This window comes from Rhagoletis zephyria, unplaced genomic scaffold (genome assembly GCF_001687245.7).
Source record: "Rhagoletis zephyria isolate East Lansing unplaced genomic scaffold, Rhagoletis_zephyria_1.1 Rzeph_scaffold_00038, whole genome shotgun sequence".
Taxonomy (NCBI): domain Eukaryota; kingdom Metazoa; phylum Arthropoda; class Insecta; order Diptera; family Tephritidae; genus Rhagoletis; species Rhagoletis zephyria.
Window position 1 is genome coordinate 186,080 of NW_016157122.1, and position 21,611 is coordinate 207,690.

The 21,611-nt window shown below is 35.5% G+C and overlaps 1 protein-coding gene across 1 annotated transcript in view; it reads left to right on the plus strand.

Annotated features, from left to right (window-relative positions):
* The window catches only part of LOC108366090 (GTP-binding protein Di-Ras2), a 68,639-nt gene that overhangs the window by 16,702 nt on the left and 30,326 nt on the right, over nt 1–21,611 (plus strand). Inside the window, exons 2-3 of the mRNA XM_017620381.1 lie at nt 8,078–8,245; nt 10,805–10,914. Coding sequence (XP_017475870.1) covers nt 8,078–8,245; nt 10,805–10,914 — 278 coding nt within the window. The remainder of the gene's footprint in view (nt 1–8,077; nt 8,246–10,804; nt 10,915–21,611) is intronic.

The window sequence follows — 21,611 nt, forward strand, 5'->3', positions numbered from 1 at the left end:
GGGGGGTTGAACCCCAAAACCCACCCCTTGTGTGCGCTAATGAATATTCATAATATATTTCATAGTTTTGCAAGCACAATCACGTTTTTAGATGGTGTTCCAATTAAAAAGTAGATTATATTTTGGCTTCATACAAACTAGGTCCACCCTAATATACACATACATACATATATAATACAGACATTCATTTCGAAAAAAATGATCTGCTACGATTTTCAGACTTGAAAATTTGGAATCCTGGGACAATTTTCAATAAATCGGCATTAGCAGAATGTTGGTATACGTGCTTGATGGCAACTGTGATACGTATGTATGTATGTATGTACGTGTGTATGTGCCAAATGAACTGCAACGAAAAGATAAGACAAATTAATTTTAAAATTAAATAAGCAACACAAAAAAGAAGGCAAAACAGAAACAAAATCAATTCCAAATATTTTATAGTTAAAGCAATGCTCTTGATACTGCCATGTGACATGCAAGCAACAAAAACGCGCAATCATAACTTGCGGTTCAACGGAGCGTATGAGCAACATTAAACGCTCGTCGCGACTCGTCGCAAAATGAGCAACGGACACACACTCACATCAACGGTGTTTAAAATGTATGTATGTGCATATTCTGCCGGAAGCATTGTAGAAGTGGACGGTAGACGTTATGCGGGAAATTATTTAGGACGACGAGTACATTATTTTCGAATTCTAAAGAAAAGGCAAAAAATGAGCAAATACTTCCACTTCGAAAATTTGTATGGGACTTAGTGATGCCAACCAAGGGCAGGGCAGGGAATTCCCCGATTTTGGTGGAATTTTAAGTTCTCTGCGAAATCGGGGAATAACTTTAAATTTTGGGGAAATTGAAAGGCATTACAACTTTCCATAATCTCGACATGCAACCGAGTGGGTATTAAAGAATGTGCTACTGTACAAAATAAACCAATCGTACGACACTGCCTTAAGGAATAATCCATTTAAGCCCGATATATATGATAAGTAGATATGCTTTACGAAATATAGCCAGAAGTATTAGTTTTACTGAGAAATACTATCGTTATTATCTCAATATAATTAATGGTATTTGTTGTTATTTTTTGAATATAATGCGAATAAAGCGCATTAAGTAGTAAAAGTTATCTAAGGGGATTATCCTTGGAAATAGGGTAATTTCTAAGGAATTCGGGGGAATCAGCCTTTATAGAGTTGGCATCCCTGATGGAACTGCTCATTTAGATAGCTCGTTTAAGCACCCGCCGATGAAAATTTTAACATGGATTTGCCGGGCGAGCAAGTGTTTAGACATCTACATATGTACATATGTATGTATGTATGTATGTTCATACTCGCATTCAAATAAAGATGTCAACGCGCGTATAAGTATGCCAGCAAGCGCTAAGTAAATGTATGCCTGTCTGTCGGTCGGTTGTGTCACTTATACTGTCTCGCCTGCTTAGAAATGTTTTCCGTTCCACCATCTTGTCTGCACTGGTGTGTGTAAATAGTTTTACGGGTAACTGAAATTAAATGACAAAATTCTATGCGGTTCTTTGTATTACCCGCTGTTGTGTTGCTCCCTACAACAAAACTTAAGCGACCCAAATGGCTGTTTTAAATTAATTACGAATAATATTCATTATGAATACCTACAAAAAGCTCATTAAAACCATAAATAAGCTGGAGCTGGAGTGACTTCTGTCCCTTTTTTTTAGTATTCACTATACTACTACTACTACTACTACTACTACTACTACTACTACTACTACTACTACTACTACTACTACTACTTTGGTAACTAAAATTCGCAGAATATACAATTTGTATTTGTATTCTGAAATAAGAGCCTAGACCGCCTTCATGTTTTAGACTTTTACGATTTGCACCATTTTAATAAACCTACTTTAATTGCCGAAATGTTATTTTCTGTGAGCGAATATAAGTGGCAGAGATCGCCAAAAACAGCTGGGCTGGTTAATATTGTCGTTACGTCGTCTGCTTAGTAACTTAACGGAACATAAGCTATTAGGCATGACAACGGAATTTATTTGTCACATACATACTATGTATGTATTTGTAGTTGTCTTTCGAGTTTATATGTATACATATTAGTTGTTATAAGTTAGCTTGTTACGGCAATTACAACAGAAATTTGAGAATTTGATTAACTATGATTGACAAAAATGACTGGCGTTGATGGTTTGGTTGTACATAAAACTTTAGTAATAATTAGAGCACCTTAAATAACTATATAGCGCATCTTGTGGTGGCAAGTCAACTGCTTAATCATTTGATAAGTAAACTAGTCAATACCCTGCAGGCGTTTCAGCACCTCTCCAAATAGACATTGATCACGAAGAGTGGTACATCATTACAGTAAAGTAAAGAGCCTATGAAAGCTCCGTGCTTTTTCCGTTCATTGAACTATGGCCAAAGGAAAATCGATAATCTGATTCCCTATGTCCCGCCTCAGATCTTTTCCTCTTCAGCATTCTTAAACACACATTGAGTTAGGATTTGATTTCATCGAAGACGCTTTTTTGCCGCCATGCTATATAATTGCATTGATGTAATCCTGAAAACACTTGAGATCTCTAAGCTTTCTCACCTAAATAGTGCTTTTAAAGATTCGAAACAAACCAAATCGGACTAAAAGTACGAATATTTAAAATGTTTAGACCCCAGTGTCGCCTATTGGATTTTTTTTTTTCAAAATTATCTCTTAAAAATCAACTGACCAATACGAATCATCAAAATATTCGATTACAGTGCCAGTTTTTTATACTCCCACTCGAATAGTTAATATATGAGGGTTACTCCACATAAACTTTAGAATGCCTTAATTATCCTTATTTCAATAGTAACCTCTAGTTAAATGCCTGCATTTCATTAAGCTATTGAAAAATATTTAAAAAATAAAATAAAATACTGTAACTTTTTTCTATGGAAACTTTTATTTCAAATATAACTAATTTTAAGCGTGTAGTATATATTTTACAAAAAAAAAAAATCTGGCTTGAAAATAAAGTGCTTTGACTAAAATTCGAATTTCAGTGCAAAAATTTGTTATAAATGTTTTCGTACTTTTTTTAAAGAAATTTTATATTTTAGTTATTTATTTATTTTAAAATAAGTTCCGACGACATAGTTATTATTCACAATCGATCACATTCCGGAGGCAAATGTTCCAGCAGTCACAATGCAATTGTCCACCATCCTTATTTAAACCACTTAAGAGTCTTAAATTTAGATCTTAAATATATATATATTAGTGATTTTGCATTTGCGAATCCTATAATAAGTATTTTCCCGAAAAAAAAAAAACTTAACTCGAAGTAATGCAAACTGTTTATTCGATGGAAACAGTATTCATCGCTTTTTATCCTTCATCGAATGTAGCAAAAATTATTAGTTTAAAATTATTGCTGCTGATCAGTGGCGTAGCCAGGATTTGGCTTTGGGGGGTATGAAAAAAAAATTTCGATCGATAACTTAAATTTGTGATGCACAATGGCTAGAGGCGTCGCCTAAGTGCATTCTTTCATATATTTATGTATGTGCCAGTTTTACCGTCATATATTTTTTTATCTTTTCGTTTATTCTATCCCCCCAAATCCCCCCCTGGCTACGTCACTGCTGCTGATCAAGCACTGAACGTTTTCCGTAAGTAACACTGTTTACGTTGGTATTTACGCATAGATATTTTACTATTCCCAAATCGAAGTGGACATTTTCGTGCCTGTGACATAAGATATATTCAAAGTCTTGTTTAACAACCATCCAAAAAAGCCTCTGGAATCGAAATAATAACAACCATTTAACTGTAGCAAAAGTAACCCACAGGAAGTGTACCTACATACATACAAACATACAAACACTCAAGCAAAAACAAATTTTTGTCCCCTTAAGTACTGCCCCTCCAGGACTGCTGGAGCCATTCGCTACTTTTTAACCACTCATACATCGACTCCTAGGTAAGTGGCTACTCTATGACTACTTTGGTAACTCACGGTAGTGCAGAGAGAGCCGATGGTGACTACCGCCTAGGACATTGCCTTGTAAAAGTGAACGCTGAAATATACTGCAATCAGTCGGTCGGTAACTGACGAAGTTTACCGGGTAGCTACCGATTCATCAGTCCTGTAGTCGCTCTCCCGTACTGTGTGTTTGAATTTGATTAATGATTCGTACAGTGACAAAGACCAAAAAAGAAAAGATTTTCCACATTCACTAACCGAAAACAAAGACAAAAACAAAACCGCTAACGGCAACAATAACAAAAAGTGTCCCCACTCCAAAGAGATTAACGCTGGGTGACTGGCGAATCCGGCTGCCTCAGTTGGCGAAGCAAAGGTAGTTATGGTCGGAAATAAGTGGGGTAAAGGGAAAGAACCGCTGGCTGTTGTCCCTGCACGTATGTATGTATGTATGCATGTGTATGTTGCTATAATCTCTTTTTTGTCGCTGAAAATAATTAACTTGCATATTACCAGCACCCGCCCAATATCCGGTCGCAGAACAAAAAACTTTGTTATAATTATCGTCGCCTGCGGGCCATTAGCTACATAGCATGTTACTATTGCCGTTGTTTTTGTTGTTCTCTTTCTTATCGAATAGCCAAAATCCTTACATATGGCTTTATGTATATATGTATGTATGTATGCACATATGTGTGTATTTTATTTACATCGATTTTGTAGCTTATAAATTATAGTATTTAAATATGTACATCAATATGCGATAAGACCCATTTCCGGCAACCTCAGCGCGCGAGCATCATATTTGAATGTATGTATGTACATACTAAGGCATCCAATCCCGGACCATTTTGTGAATCCCGGCATTCCGGGATCTTAAACTGGTACGCCCGAGAGCCCGTGATATTTCGGGATGAAGAAAGGCGCGTTAAAATATTTGACGGCAAAGAAGGACGCGTAAACTTATTTTCGCGCGGTCGACTATGTTTGCGGGTGCAACAGTATGTAAATTCCCCAAAAAGATTTGGGGGAATGATGCTGAAGTGACAGTCCTTGGCCAATTATAAATCTATGAGTACGCGTCTTTCTTTGCCTAAGTTTTTCTTAAGCGTCTCTTTTGGTAAATATTTTTATGCGTGTCTAGTGACGATCCCGAATCCCGGTACAAGACGCATTGGTACATACAAAAACATACATTAGACTGCATCACTACTCATAGAAAAAAAAATTCGTACTATTTTTCCATTGGAATTATAAAATCTATTATATTTTAACCACCAAAATATTTCGGAAAAATATTAAGATTTAAGTGAGCTGGACCGATTTGAAAATACCTTCAAAAATGGAGTTTTTTTATGAGTAAAAATAGTTTCTTAAAGATTTTTGTTTGAAAAAATCTCCTCAAATGACAAAACGCTTAAAAAATTGACATAAAAATATACAAAAAAAAATAAAAATTTTGAACGGAATCGTAATATTTAATGAGATTTTTGATGCTGTTTTTTATATTTTTTCAAAATCTTGAATAACTGAACCTAAACTCTTCCGATTTAGACTTAAGAAGTGCCATTGGTATTTTCCACCATTTTTATTTCTTTGTTAATAAAGTCATTCAAAGAATCTGAGGGGACTTTTTTCAAAAAGTTCTTTAAGAAACAATTTTTATTCATAAAAAACGCCATTTTTTGAGGTATTTTCAAATCGGTCCAGCTCACTTAAATCATAATATTTTTCCGAAATGTTTTGGGTGGACGTCTTAAAATATAATAAATTTTGTAATCCCGGCGGAAAAACTGCAACTTTTTTTTGGTGATGCAGTCTAATGTACATACATATATGTATGCAGGGATGAGGTCAGCGTATGACTTTTGTTGATGTTTGTCACCACCCTCGCCTAAAGCTAATGGCCAGAGTGGTTGTTTTTAAACATTTTATAGCAAATATAAATCGAGTACTTAAATAAATGCATTTTTTAACTAAACCGAATGACGATTTTATGATGCACGACAAAATAACAGCGCAATAAAATAAAACAATTTCAGATCTAAAAGCTTGAAGCAACAATTTTGAAAGCATATTTTCCTCTATCGAATGTCAGAGACACTCTCAGCTGGCTTTTGGTTTTGCTGCACAATTGCCTCGCAATAAATTTCAATTTTCAATGCTCACCATTCACTTCCAACTTTCAACCGGTGTATACATACAGTGACGAACAAAAGTATTGGCACAGTGAATTTTTCGCCATATATGCTACGTTTTTTATTCTAATTTATTTTCGATAACTTTTTATAAAAATACAGTTCATTTTACACCAGAAAACGTAATAATAAAATCTCTAAACTTTGTGCAAAACTCAGGAAAATTTTTTAAATTTGCACACTAATTTGCAACTTTTTATTCAGATTTTTCAAAAAAATTCAAGGTATGCAGTTTTATAGCCTATTCAAATTTAGTATAACAAAGTGCAAGCTTAAAGTTGCTAGAAAATCGCGTTGATTTTTGGCAATTTTTTTAGTGGAAGGTGTTGCTCATTTTCTCCATACAAAAAATAATTGTCGAATTACTTTGTATGGAAGAACTTGCGTGAAAAAAAATTACCAAAAATCAATGCGATTTTCTAGCGACTTCAAACTTACACTTTGTTATAATAAATTTGAATGGGCTATAAAACTGCATACTTAGAATTTTTCTAGAAAATCGGAATAAAAAGTTGGAAATTAGTGTGCAAATTTAATGAATCTTCCTGAGCTTTGCACAAAGTTTAGAGACTTTATTATTATGTTTTCTGGTGTAGAATGAACAATATTTTTATAAAAAGTTATCGAAAATAAATTAGAATAAAAAACTTTGCATATATGGCGAAAAATTCAGTGTGCCAATACTTCTGTTCGGCACTGTATATGTATGTACGAGTACCTATGTAATTATGCATTCTAAGTAAATACCTACATACATACATACATATTTATATAAATAAATAAGCTGGTGGAAATATGTGGCAATCAATACCTTTGCGGCATTTAAATTCTTAGAATGTCGGCATAATTGCAATTAGTTGCTCGTAATTGTTATTAATTGCAAATTTTCCAAGGGCTCAGGTCTCGGTCATGCACAGATGCAATAAAAATGCATTAGCACATAGCTTGCGGAACAAATAGACAAACAAACAAACCAATGTTGAGCCGAGCCGTGGTGACTTGAATTGTTGAATTGCTGGTAAGTGAACTTTCCATTCGTTTGCAGGGAAATTGAAATGGAAATCACTTGGCCTTTGAAATACATAGTTAGCTTGTATGCAAGTAGCTTCATTTCGCATTGTGAGTGAACAAAATAATAAAAGAAAATTTGCAAATTCAATAACGTACATATGTTCGTTCATCTGAAAGGCAATGCAATAAACTGCTTATAGCGAAACAATAATTGATATATTTAGAATTCTTTGCAGAGTCCAAGAGATTGCTCATACCATTGCCACGTGCGACATAATTTTTGTTTTTGTTTACTCTGGTTGCTTGCATATTATTGCATATAATAAATTGAAAATTATGTCAAAATTTTAATAAAAGGAAGGAAAGATGAATTTTGTAAACAAGTTAAGCAACAAAATCAGGAAAACTGCATAAACTTTTCAAGTGGCCAAGTGCCAAGTTTAAAAATGAGTTTAAAAAGTTGCCAACATGCTAACGCTCTCAATTTACTCATAACAAGTAATCAAAAAAAAAAAATTTAAGACAAGCTTTTATTAGGGCCATAAATATGAAAAATCCGTCCCCACATCACCTAACGGCTAAATTTCTTTTTGGTGTTATTTCTTTAAATTTAAGTAATACTGGTTCGAAAATTACAGATTAGAGATATCAAAAAACTTAAAATCTATAATTTTCGTTTCAGTTTCAGTGTATTTTTTTCTGAACAAAATCAAAGGTAGTCGACCCATTTGGGAAAAGCTATAGGACGAAAACGTTAAAAAAAAAACTTTATTTATTTTTTTTTTTGTAAGCTCTTTGTAATCTTTCTCACGTCATCTTTCTTATTTTTAATACATACTAAATAAATATTCCCAAAATAAAAATAATCACTGCTTCTTTTCAATTCAATTCATATTTCCAGGTTGACATCTTAGACACATCCGGCGATATGCAATTTCCCGCCATGCGACGTCTGTCCATTGCCACCGCCCATGCGTTCATGCTGGTCTATGCGTCAACATCCGCGGCAAGTTTTCAATGTGTCAAACAGTGTTTCGAAGAGATACGCGAACAGCGCGCAGACTATCAGGTAAGTAAGTTGGACAACAACCAAATAAAAAATTCGAATTTTGCAAAGCAACAAAGAAGTGGGGGGAAAATAAATCATACGGCAAGCCAAATATTACCAATTTACAGTTTCGCTAATTTAGAAGCTTACAAATTTGGAGTTTTGTTTTATATTAGCAAAGTTTATCAAGCTGCTTAAGTAAATAGATACATTCTCATAGTTTTACACAAAGGCTACCTAACAGCATTCGTTTTTAAAAAATTTACCCCAATTTAATGTCAAAAACATTTTCTGTTAAAAAGTTTAAATATTTATGCTCCATGCGCAACAAAAATTCCAACTTTTTTATGCTTGTTACATACATACATTTCGTTACCCTAACATCTCATATCGTCGCTGAAATGCAAAAAAGCCGTAACTGAATAAAATTTTTTATTGCATAAAAGGATAGGGGGCATATAATTCGATGAAATACATCATAATAAATAAAAAAAATAATAATTTTGTATTTGTAGTTAGTTACAACTTTTTGCATTTAAGCGACAGTGTGATATAGGGCCTTTCTATATTAAGGTAACGATATGTATGAACTTGCATTCTTCCAATTAAATTTCACAAATATTTTACATTTCCATAACAGAAATCAATTAAAAATTGCAAGTAAATATGTGTATAATACAATTTCACACAAAAGCATTTGGGGTGTGGAAAAGTCATTTTATTTTCAATATTAACCCGTCAATGGCAAAAATCCATAACTAGATTGGAATTACATAATGTAAAACATGTACATACATATGTATAGCCAATTCAGAGTACGATCATTTCTGTTTGATGGGCGTGTCAATTGGTGATAAGCAAAACAATTTGTCAACTACTTGGAGATTAATGTGACATACGCAACAAATAAAATCAGAGAATAAAATATAACAGAAATGAGAAAAAACGGAAGGTCTTCTCCACAATTTCACAAATATGAAATCCCAGCGAGAAATTCGCTGCATGAAAATCCTAAATCAAAATCTTCTGTCTCAGTAATAAAGGATTCCATGGTTTCGAGCCGCTTTCATACGCAAGTCGCTTGATGGTTAATTAACGTCAAATTACTGTCCAAAGAAACTATTGCAGAAAGAGTTAACCAGAGGTATCTGAAAATTTTATTTAATTGTACTGGAAGTCAATTTGTACATAAAATTACTTTTAATATTGGTTTTCACTAGGCAAAAATATAGAAAATATGTGAAACAATTTAGCATTGAAGTTTTCGACGTTATTACATTAAAAATAACAGCCATTAAGTTATTCTGCTTGTAAATTTTGTATAAGAGTAACTAGTGGGAACTCGGCATAAGATGGCAATCAAAAATCGTTAACTTTAACTACGGTTGCTAGAGACGTACTGATTTTATCAGTACAGTACTGATTTTTCAATTCTTGTACTGATTTTATTTATTTCCTCAATCAGTACGCTAATGTCCTGATTTTTAAATTATTTAAAAAGAAGGCTGACGTCGTTTTGTCGAGTATTGTTAGTTATCTCGAAAATAATTTTCATTTGAATAACAACAAATTTTAGTATTCGAATTTCTTTTACAATTCTTTTTTCTCAATTTATTGACATTCTAAAAGAGTTTTGCATACAAGACATAGAGTTAGATACACTTTTTAGCGAATTAGTCTTGCAAAAATTTTGCGTAGTTGAAAAAATTTTATTTAAGCCATGAGGAAATATAGATGAAGTCCTTAAATAGAGGAACTTTTCCACAGTTTTAACATATACGTAATTTTTTTTTTATTTTCAATACCACCCTCAAACGAAGCAACTGAGAGGATCTTAAGTATAAAGTTTGCTTCCTGGCACAGCAAAAGCACAATCACAGTAAATCGACAGCAATAAATTGTTTCCAATAAACTGCCGATAAAAAGAATTAAATTTTCAAAATTACAGCAAAAGCGAATGAAAATCAAAAATTTCAAAGCGAAGCAAAATCAAAAATAATAGTGCTGTTGCTGCTGTGCTGTTAGTTTTTCAAACCCTGGTTATATGTTACTTACATTCATAACCTGGCAACCCTAACTTTAACCCACTGTAAAAAATATTTGATGACGTTGATCGAAAAATCCTCTGGGGTTTGACTACCACGCTCGAATATTACCTTTTAATAAGTATAACCTTTGAGGCCCTAAAACGGCTGTTCCACAGTGTAAGTAACAAAATTAAAAAATTTAAGTCTAGTGAATTTTTCCTTGGTTCAAGTGGGATCGGAAGCTTCAAATAATGCACTGCTGGCGTGACGTACATATGTATTCCTTGATCTTGAAATGTAGGAGAAGGAAAAGTGTCTAAGATAGATGCAAAAATATAAAAAATAGAATACTTACTTAAAATTAAAATTACTTTACTATACCTTCAAAGTTTTGTTTTTGTGATTTCTTATTGCCAGCTTTTCCATTTGGTAGTATGAAATTGTATCCTTCCTGTCCTTCCACGTTGTATGTACATACTCACATAAACACTATTGTCCATTGATTTGTACGTTTCCTTCTCTTTTTCATTTCATACATATCTTCCTCTCCAAGGATATTCCTATTGTAATCGTCGGCAATAAATCCGATTTGGCCAATACACACAGGGAGGTTAGGCTGGAAGAAGTCACAGACTGGGTGTACTGCGAATTGCCACGATTAAGGTGAGTTCAAAAAAAATAAATAAAATACTTATGTATAAATACACACACATACCTGTTCAAATTTAAACTATTTTCTGTTGTTATACACTCTCTCATAAATACACATTCGGGATTTGGCTCTGGGTATTTTATATGATTTATGAACTAAATAAACTGCATTGTTTCCGAGGGTTTCCACTTATGTATGCAAACATCTATGTACATACATATGTTCGTACTCATGAATTTGAGTGGAAGGCTAGTGATTTGCTGCCACAAAAAAAAAAATGAAACATCCAAGTAACGTCCATATTGGCATCGGCAATTGGCTGGGACAAAAATATGCAAATTGACGAAATAAATATGTTTCAGCTGAGAACAGTCAATTTGCTGTTAAGTGTTACGATTTGAGAACACCAAAGAAGTATGGAAATCATACACTGAGGAAAAAAAATTTTAGAATTAAAAAAAAAACGTGCTAAATTACAAAAAAAAAAATTGTATACGAAAGAGCACAAACCCAACTCGTTTTAAATTTGAGTATGTACGTTATAAAATATGTCGTTGTGAAGTGCACACATGCTTTTTCTTCTTCTTCTTTTTCTTCTTTCTTACTCGGAATCAAAACAAGTATGAAGAAAATAGTCGTTAAACACATATTTACTTATAAGATACCAAGTTTGCGATATCTCCTACTTTATAATTATACCTTCTGCGGCTAACGGGCTACACAAGCGATATATCTCTTATGATGTTTCGTATGCGAGCGCCCATAGCAGGTGTAGGCGTGCAGTTAGTAAATCTTGTCTCCCAGGCGAACGAATTTACCTGGTAAGAACTTTTAGTTCGAGTGGTCGGAAAAGGTCTGGCTTCTCATCACATTTGGAAATCAGCTTTCATGCCAACACTGGAACTTTGACTGGATCTTAGCCGCACGAAACGCCTATAAATAAGCATACAGGAAGTATGGATTATTCATTAAAAAAGGACAATTGACCTCCATCCGTGGGTGCTACAAATCAGCAGTCATATAAACTCACAGTCTACTGTGGGGAGACAACAAGCTTCTCATTGGATTGAACAGATCTGTAGTCCGAGTTTAGGAGGATGACGCCAGCACATTGATGGTTACTTACCAAATCGAGGTTTCAGAGAAACACATTTATCTAGATGTCGTAGCTAAAGTCATTTTTCAGTGTGCCGAACTTTTTATGATATTGAAAAAGGGGATTCGATTAATTCTGTTCTATGTTCGGAACCATGTTTTTTTATGTGACGCAGGCCACTCTGAGGGAGTGTGATCCTGAAATGAAATTAACTATTCTCCCTCTTAAGTAATCACATATACAGGGTGCGTGTCATGCTGCCATAACGAGACCTATATATAGTATATTAAAATGCGATTCAAAAACAAAAAAGTTTAATGGAGTTAACATAATTAGAAACAAAAAAAATGCAACCCCAACAGTTCCAACGCGAAGTCAATCAAACAGCGGACGTTTTTAAGAAGGGAACAAACAGCCCTTGTCACGAACCACAGTTAATCGGATTTCTGGCAGCACACATTTCTCGGTTGGCGGGCAATTGTGTCACCGCCAGCAGCAGCAGTCGCAATTGCGCAATCAGTGCAAAGCAATGCAATTCCTGGCCAGCCTGTGAAATGCAATGTAATTATTGTAGCAAATCGAAAATAGCGGTATCGCCCCGCCTCCGCCCTCCACCTACCTAGTACCATCAGCGGAGGTGGAGGAGGGTGCCACTCATTTTACTCATGTAAATACCAGCAAACACGCAACAATTTGATGGGCCAGCAAGTAAACAAACAATCAGCAGCAATGACTGCAACGATTTACATAGAACAAATGGAATAAATAGCAATGCGGCAAGGCAGAGGAAGCAATGCGCAGATGGAGCTAAATAAAATTAAAATGCAAGCGAAGTGTAAACTAAGGAAGTGCTAAAATAGAGTGGTGGAGTGCAGTAAAAAACAAACAAACAAACGTTGATGAAATCGCTGAAGCGAACAACCGCAAAAGACATTCAAGTTGCTGTAGCGCGCCGAGTGAATGTGGAGACTGTAAAGGTATGTAATTGTCGACGGGTAAAGGTGAGGACGCTCGATCTACGGCACGGTGTTGTGTTGCAACTGGCATGTAATGAGAAAATTGCACGCCATATGGAAATTTTTGAAATTTTTTCCTGCAAGCATCAACGTCAAAAGTCTTTTATACTAACTACACACTCAGCCAAGAATGAATGTCCCTATAAATGACTTACCATTTAAATAGCGATCATAGCGATTGCTAAGAACCCGTACATATGTATATCTATGTATGTTTGTATGTAAAAAGGAAACGAAAAAAGATAAAATGCCTTTTACCTTTTCACGTCGCTTGAGGATATTAAGACATCCTCTCTGCCATCGCGACACAAGCTGTGGATGGATGGCACATTATCATCAGGATCGACAGACAGACCTCAGTACTCTTTCGAGATCAAACTTCGAAGCTAAAAAGAGTTAAATAGGGCGTCGCAAAGGGTGTTGCTCTCTCCTCTCTCTACAGTTTAACTTCTACATTTCAAAGATTACTCAGGCGCCGGCGGGAGTTTCAGGGATCTCATAAGCCAACCACCCCTCGATCTTGGCATGCGGAAATGTTATTAATTAGCTATGTTTTACGGTATTCGTAGGGCAACTACGATGTACGGAGCTTAACGCTTTCGTGTGGACCCTTTTACCACCTGGAAGAATGCGAGAAAGCGCAAAACGAAGGGTTCATAATTCGACAATTTAGCGGTTGTCTTTGATCGCGGACGTAAGTGTAATTATTGTTTACGTAAATACAGAACCGCTACAAATCGGTCGCTGGATTGGGGCGGAGCCTGCTTTAGAATCGCTGACTGATGGAACGCAGTGGACGAAGCTACAGATATGTCAGAACACCGGACTCCGGACTTCAACGGGATGTCTCTTGATATTGACTGAATATCACTTACATAGCGGGGGAACATTGTTTTGTGCCCAGCAGCAATTTATGCTCGGCTACTAGCGGCGGGAACCCCCCAATAGACACTTGCTGACAACAAGGTCACCTCCTACAGATGTCAGAAGAAGGGATGGCAATCAAAAAAATAAAATAATCCATTAATTAATCATCGGCGAGTGGCCAATTCGTTGCCATTGACGATTGTTGCCTATTTCTCATGTTTTGCATGGTGGGTAATGATTAATAAAAAAATGTAAAAACAAACAAATTCTGAAAGAATGTTTGTTCTGCTCCATTCAGAAATGGTGAATTTTTCGCCATTTTTTCGTAATTAACTCAAAATTTTGAGGGTGAACGAGTCAAACGGACCTCACATTCGGATTCACCGGGTCGGAATACATGTCGGTAGGTGGGCCTGGTTAGAAGGAAACACCTCTAATTTTGTGCCGGTTTTGTTATTATTCTCCCTATCCCTCCACTACAAAATATTTGAACTTCTTTTACCAGAACATAGGGTAAATTATAATTAAACAATTATGTAACTTTTTCTTAAAACTCTCTGTTTCTTTACATTCGTAGAAATCTTTTTCAAAATTACAAAATTCAATTTAAAATTACAATTCCAAGCTTTTTGTTAATTGCAGTCAAGACGGCATTTTAGAAAAAAACACATACACTGCCGTAACAAAGTATTGGCACAGCAAATTTTTCACAATATATGCAACAATTTTTATTCTAATATTTTTCCGCCAATTTTGTATAAAAATATTCAACAACATAAACATAAAAATATAATTCCTAAACTTTGTGCAAAACTCGCGAAAATTCAAGAAATTTTCATAAAAATTTTCAACTTTTTAATCAGATTTTTTAGAATTTTTTTGAGTATGCAGTTTTGCAGCCCATTAAATTCTAGTAAAAAAAATGCAAGTTCGGAGTTAGTCACAAACGGTGTTGATTTTAGAGAATTTTTTTATTGAAGATGTTTTGCATTTTTCCATATAAAGTATTTTCGAAACAAATTTTTTGAATGGAAGAGACTGCGTGAAAAAAATTGCCAAAAATCAACGGTACTTCCTAGTTACTTAAAACTTGCAAAATTCTAAAGAATCTAATTAAAAAGTTGAAAATTTTCATGAAAATTTTCTGAATTTTCGCGAGTTTTGCACAAAGTTTAGGAATTATATTTTTATGTTTTTTTTTTTTTGTTGTAGAATGAACCATATTTTTAAACGAAATTAGCGGAAAAATATTAGAATGAAAATTGCATATATTGTGATAAATTTGCTGTGCCAATACTTTGTTCCGGCAGTGTACTTTAAAATTCATAAACAAGTGCTTACTATCAATGCGATATTTCAAATTTTTCGGGATCTCAATTTTTCGGACCTCAAAAAACACCGGTATAACTGGTATGTATGCTCACACGCTAGAGACCGCATTTGAATATTCCAAATATGTCCAATGGCATATTCAAAGAACTGCGCCCATCCACCTTACTCTAATTTCCAATCACATGTACAGACATAAGTAGATATTTGTATCGATTTTTCTGTGCAAATTTCGTTTACCCACTTATGAACATACTTACGTACCTACGTACTTCTGTACAAAAACCGTAAGTATACGGCAGCTGACTGACTTTTGAGACAGCGCTACTCGTGTGCCTGCCTGCTTCATCCTAAATTGCCTTTGCCACACTTTATTGCTTGTATTTTCTGTGATTTTTCTTTTCACACTTGTCAAGCAGCATGCACGAGCGGTTCACTCACTGTTTTAGGACGTTTGTAAACATATTGCATACATACATACATACATACATACATGTATGCAGACGCGGGCCATTGGTGTCGCCCCTGGGTGGGTTCTTTTTGTTATATTCCGTGCCATTGACAGTGACAAATCGTCCTTGGCCCCGTCGGAGTGTGAGCGCTTTGAGTCTACGCCGCCACTACTTGCATCGCACAATTTGGTTTCATATGAGCGCCTTGAGTCTTTCATTTCACTTTTCAAAAGTGAAAAGTCCTTTCTAGTAAAAAGTTAGCTTTCAACACAACATTTCTGAATTTCTGTTCGGTTTTGCCTAGCAATGGTGGTAGAGGTAGTCATTGACGGATTCGCAGGGCAGTATAAGGGCCTGAGCTTTGGGAATAATTCGAAGGGCAGATCAGTAGAATCTGCATTACATTTAAATGTTTAAGTTACAGAGCATCGTTTTTTGAAGGAAAGCTTCTTGCTACACACGAGAGAGCTTATATGTAAGTCCTGTCCCTTCGCGCTTTAGGGCAAGCTTTCCTCCGTATTTGGATAAAAAGGTGGGGCTTAAGCAGTTGCCTAATGCACTTTGTCCCAAACAGAATAGAAGCTGTCTTTTAGCCGCGGTCGGTGTCATTCTATGATGCGCAGGCTATTTAACAAATTAAGCACATAGGAGAGAGCCATGTTCCAAATTTTGAATGGAGAAGATAATCGTTCCCCAAGGTGTATCAGTCTACGTTTCGTGATACGTGGGCCGTCACAACTAATATGCTCCGAGGCTGTACAGAAGAGTTTTACAACTGTCCACAAGCCTTTATGTCGCTGCCGGACTATCCGACATAAAATTTATTCTGGCCCCTTCTGTTCTTCTCCGAAGACATTATCGAACACAGACATCGATTGCCAAGACTTCCGCCTGGCATATGGTTGGGTATGAGCGCATTGGCAGACTTTTTTTGGAATCTTGGTCGAGGCACGCCAGCCCCAGTACTTCCGTCGTCCTGTCGTCCCGTCGACCCTTTGTATATCACTCTTAAAAAGAAAATTCCAAAGAACGAAACCCATCCATTAAAGAGGAAATAGTCCAAACTTTAAGAAAAGTTGCCCTTGCCCTCTCTGATCTCTCTACAGACTCCTGGGACCTATTTGAAAATATGGTAAAATTAGCATTTTGTCAGAAAAAATGTAAACTCGGCTTGCGCCATCCACAGCATTTTTGCGCAGAACACCTTTCCATCGGCATCGACAGTATTTTGAAAAGTGAAATTAGGCCGCCGAAGAAATAAGAAAGCGGCCAATAGAGACGACTGGGCTGAACGCCCATTAGGACGAGTTTACGTATGATTAACGGTACGAGCATTTTCTCTAAACCTATTTGAAACACGCATTGTGAGGCCCAATAAAATAGTGATAGCAGATTTTCCTTTCGAAAACCCGGGGTTCATAAAGTTCTACATGTCTAAATTTTGCTATGGTTTTCGCGTAACAAAGGATGAACCCGTTAAATATGTTGCATGTTTGGAAATACAGGGTGTTCCTTGCTCAGCATCCTTAAAGGCTGGTCGGTCAAAAATCCTTACTAACGGTCAGTCCTTTGCGACAGCATTTTACCGAGTTTCCTTGCTTTAAGTTCAGTTCCTGGCAAATAGTAAATATCTTGAAGTAGACTAGGCTCAGCTTGAACTTGTCAAAGTTGTACGACCCATTTTTTATCGTTTAAAACGCCCCTTACACATACATATATATATGCATAAAACAGTTAAAATATTTTCGCTACGCTACACCTATCGGATGGGACAAAAATTGCCCCTTTAGTCGCACAACGGCAACACTGTATTTACTAAGAACATACTTGCATATTTACATATATTTTTAACTTTATAAGTATGTACATAATAACAAACGCATTCTCGCACAAACTTGCTCGTTGCTTAAACATGTTCAACAACAAAAAAAAAAAAAAACAAAGCAACAAAATGCAATTTGCCACAAAAGCTGTTCAAGCTTTTAATTCTCAACTTTCCCCAGGGTGCTTGGTGGTCGCCATCGTCAAAGTTAATGGTCGTGGCCGAAAGGGCGGGCAGGCGGGCAGGCGGTCGATGGTAGGTAGTTGGCGAATGTTTGTGTCAATGGCACAAATTTACAATACAAATATTTTTGGCGCAAATTGCCGCTTTTAAACGATCGCTTTGCGTGCAGCGTCCTTGCTTGCATATTTGTGTTCGCGGCGGTGTGCACGGTACCTGTGATTGGGTGTGTGTGTGTGTAAGCGGTATGTATTTGTTTGCGGCAGTGATGACATGGCACCGCAAGCACCAATTCAAGCTGCATAACAACCGTTATCATGTTACGTATTTAAATAAATAAAAACGCTGTGGCAGACAACGCAACAAAGGTACAAAGTGTGCAAACATTAGCACATGTGTATGTACCTACACATTCAATACACATACATACATACATACATATGTACACATGTATAGTAAAACTAGATCACAAACACTCGCTTTTTAACACAAGTGTTGCATTGGTTGCACGTGCCACACGCCATGTTATTTAATCGCTACAACCCGCCTTTAAATCGTCGATGTTTGTTGGTGTTGTAATTGCATTTATTTATTGGAGTTTCACCAACATACGCACATGCACCAATAGCAATCTCAACATGCATACATGCATGCATACATACTAGAGTCCAGCGCAATTGTATTTGCCGCATTTCATTCAATAAGTACTCCTTGCATTGTACTCTACTCCCAACACATTGTTACTTTTTTTCCGCATACATACACTACTTGGCGTTGAGAGAGTAAATACTTGACGTACTTGCTATNCGTTTTGCTCGTCGCTCTCTTCATCGCTCCACTACATTCCTGTCCTTAGTTTTTTTCAGATACCACAAATGCGCGATCCAGAAAATTCTTCTATCATTCTTGCCACAAATGTATGTTTTCTTCGAAAATACTCAAGTACTACCAGTAGAGTACTCTACTGTCAAATACCTTTTACTCGCAGTAGTTGCGGAAGGCAAAGTAAATACTCTACGCGTGTTGCTATTGATCGGTAGTTTACGTACGCTTGCTGAAACTGGTTTATGCTTACTCACAATTGACCCGAACGATGAAAGTAGGGGATGGAAAGTATTTGCGCGGCGATCGGATGTCTTGTTGGGCCGTTTAAATGGAATTGCGCAGGAGTCTAATACATACATACATACATGCATACATATATATGTTCCCATGTATCAGGGTTGAAAAATGGAAATTTGAGATTGTACCTAATATCATAAAATAAATGTACCTAAATGAGACAGATTGTACCTAAAAAAGTTACATCATTCATTTGAAGTTTTTTTTTATAAATGTTATTTAAAATATGTATACAAAAGATGGATGTATTTTTTTTTAACTGAGCCTATATCTATAGACTACATATAATCTAATGGGAATCGGAGAAGCGTTGTTTTTGTCTAATTTTGGCTACTGAAAAATATTGGCGAAAAAGACAAAAAAAAAACACACTTTGCGAAGTATACTTCTTTATCCAGCTTTTTATAGAACAACAGGAAAAGTCTGCTTATTTATCCTATTCCTTTTGATAGGTGCAGCAAGTCTATAGAAAATAATCAAATTGCAGGAAGTAACTTCGAAAGCATTTTAAATATATTTCCAGAAATCAAAAAGTGAATATGGGTCAAATAGCTATAGTTCTCATCTAAAAAAAATGTGAAATTTGAAAACATCCTAGACACTGAACTGTATGGGCGAATAAAGGCTGGTTTTCATTATGTCATATTTTGACAACACAATTTGTCGCCATATTTTGACACAACTTTCTTTACTTTATCCTTTCTAACCTTTATCGATGATACTATGGGCCAAAAACTTACAAAAATAGCCGCTTTAGCAGCGGATGTACACGCCTGAAGGCCTATTCTGATCTAAATCAATCAAAAGACCATCTTTTAGTCCCATTTGACAATTTGTTTTCACTCATTTGACCGCAAATGCCATTGAATTTGACTTAGTGAAAATAACCGTTAAAATTAATAGAAAAAATACGAATTTGAGGATAGCTAAGCAAAGTGTTAACTTTTTCGTAGTGGCTGCTCTAAATGCAATGTAAAATGTTTAAGATAATACATAACATGACTTTTTTAATTTTTAATTTCTTCCTTTTGACCACTTTTCTTTAGAATTGTTTATTCTTCAAAATGAAAGCAAAGTAAATATACTAGCACGGTAAAGGAAAAAGAAAAGAAAAAACTAAAAATGCATCTGATCAAAAGATGATTGTACCTAAAATCTAGTGTCTGTACCTAATGTACCTTTAAGTCATCAAACGTCGGAAAAAGGTACAATTGTACCTACTTTTTCATCCCAGCCATGTATGTATGGGGGGCAAATGCATTTGTAAACGCCAAGGTGACTAGGTACATAGACTTGAATTAGCACTTGTCGGTCGTCGCTGGTGATACAGCAACAAACATACAAAATCGCACATGACTAAGTATTTGTTATAAACACCGGTGCGAAAAAAGTAAAAAAAAAAATTGATTTGTTACAGTTTGTAGTTGCAACTCAACCTCATCTAAGTCAGGGTGGCAACTAAAAGGTTCAAAAAATTTAAAAAAAATTATAAGGGCACAAAAAACAATAGCTATTTGCTAGATTTTTTCAGTTCATACTTGACGACAGACAAGCTCCAAATGGAATACGATTCAGTCTATACTCCCTGTGCCTTAGACCTTTAGTGATTTATTCGACCAAAGGATTCGTCGAAAAAAATTCCCATTAAAGGACAACAAATGACTCGGAAAATAGCTCCTCTCAACGTTAGCGACCCCTACCACGCAATAAGGACTACGATCTATGTATGTAGGTATAAGTAAGCATCTGGAATGTCCGTCTTTATTTATTAGGAAAGATGGCTCTTTACAACTTCTGGATGTCATAGAGAAATACGTAAATACATGGCTGGCAACACCGCAATATAGAAAATTTGTTGAGGGATTTGTGGTGGAGCGCGACAATGCGATACCGTAGAAGATGGAATGACGACCTTTTCGAGCTTTACAGTGGCACAGATATTGTGAATGGTATTAAGATGAAACGCTTACTTGATGCTGCGGTCCCTCGATTCGGCAACCATGGGAGTAACAACGAAAGCAAGTGCGAGCACTCTTCTGCGGAAAAACCGTTGAAAATTTGAAAAATAGAGAGAAAATAGACGAAGTATTTTTGTCTCGACCCTCGACGGTTATAGCGTTAAACAATAAAATTACAATAACCGTACTTTACAAGATCTTTTTTCCTTAAATATTTTTATTAAATGTTAAAATCTCAAATAACAACTATACCGGGTATCCTAGAACACTCGTCCACCCCATCTAAAGTGGAGGAAAATGTTAAAGTGAGTTAAACAAATAGAAAGTCTATCATTTTAAATATATATTTTTATAAAGGAATAACTCTCCAAAATTTTGCCCGATAGGCAATTTTTCTTTTTTTATTGACTTAAAAAATCTTGTCTTAAAAATTATTATTTTTTTAAATAGTTACTTTTTATGCATAAAAGAATAGTCCATTGTCTGACAAACACCAAATAAAACCAAACTTCAAACCTTGTACAAAAACGAGAAAAAATCAACAAAGCTGCAGAGCACCAAAAATTGTTTTCATTATTTTTTATGGAATTTTAATATAACAAAGTGCAAGTGCGAAGTGTCTAAAAGATTCCGTTGATTACTGTAATTTATTATTTTTTTTTTTGTTGCAGAAGTTGCGGATTTTCTTTCTTATAAAATAAAATGCGAACATTCTTTATACATAGGCCAAAAACCAACAGTATTTGGTGGGCTCTTCAATTTAGCACTTAATTATACTAAAATTCAATGGGCTATAAAACTGCACAACTACTTAGGGTTTTTCTAAAGTAAGATAACAAAAAAATTAATGGGCTTTGAAACGGCAT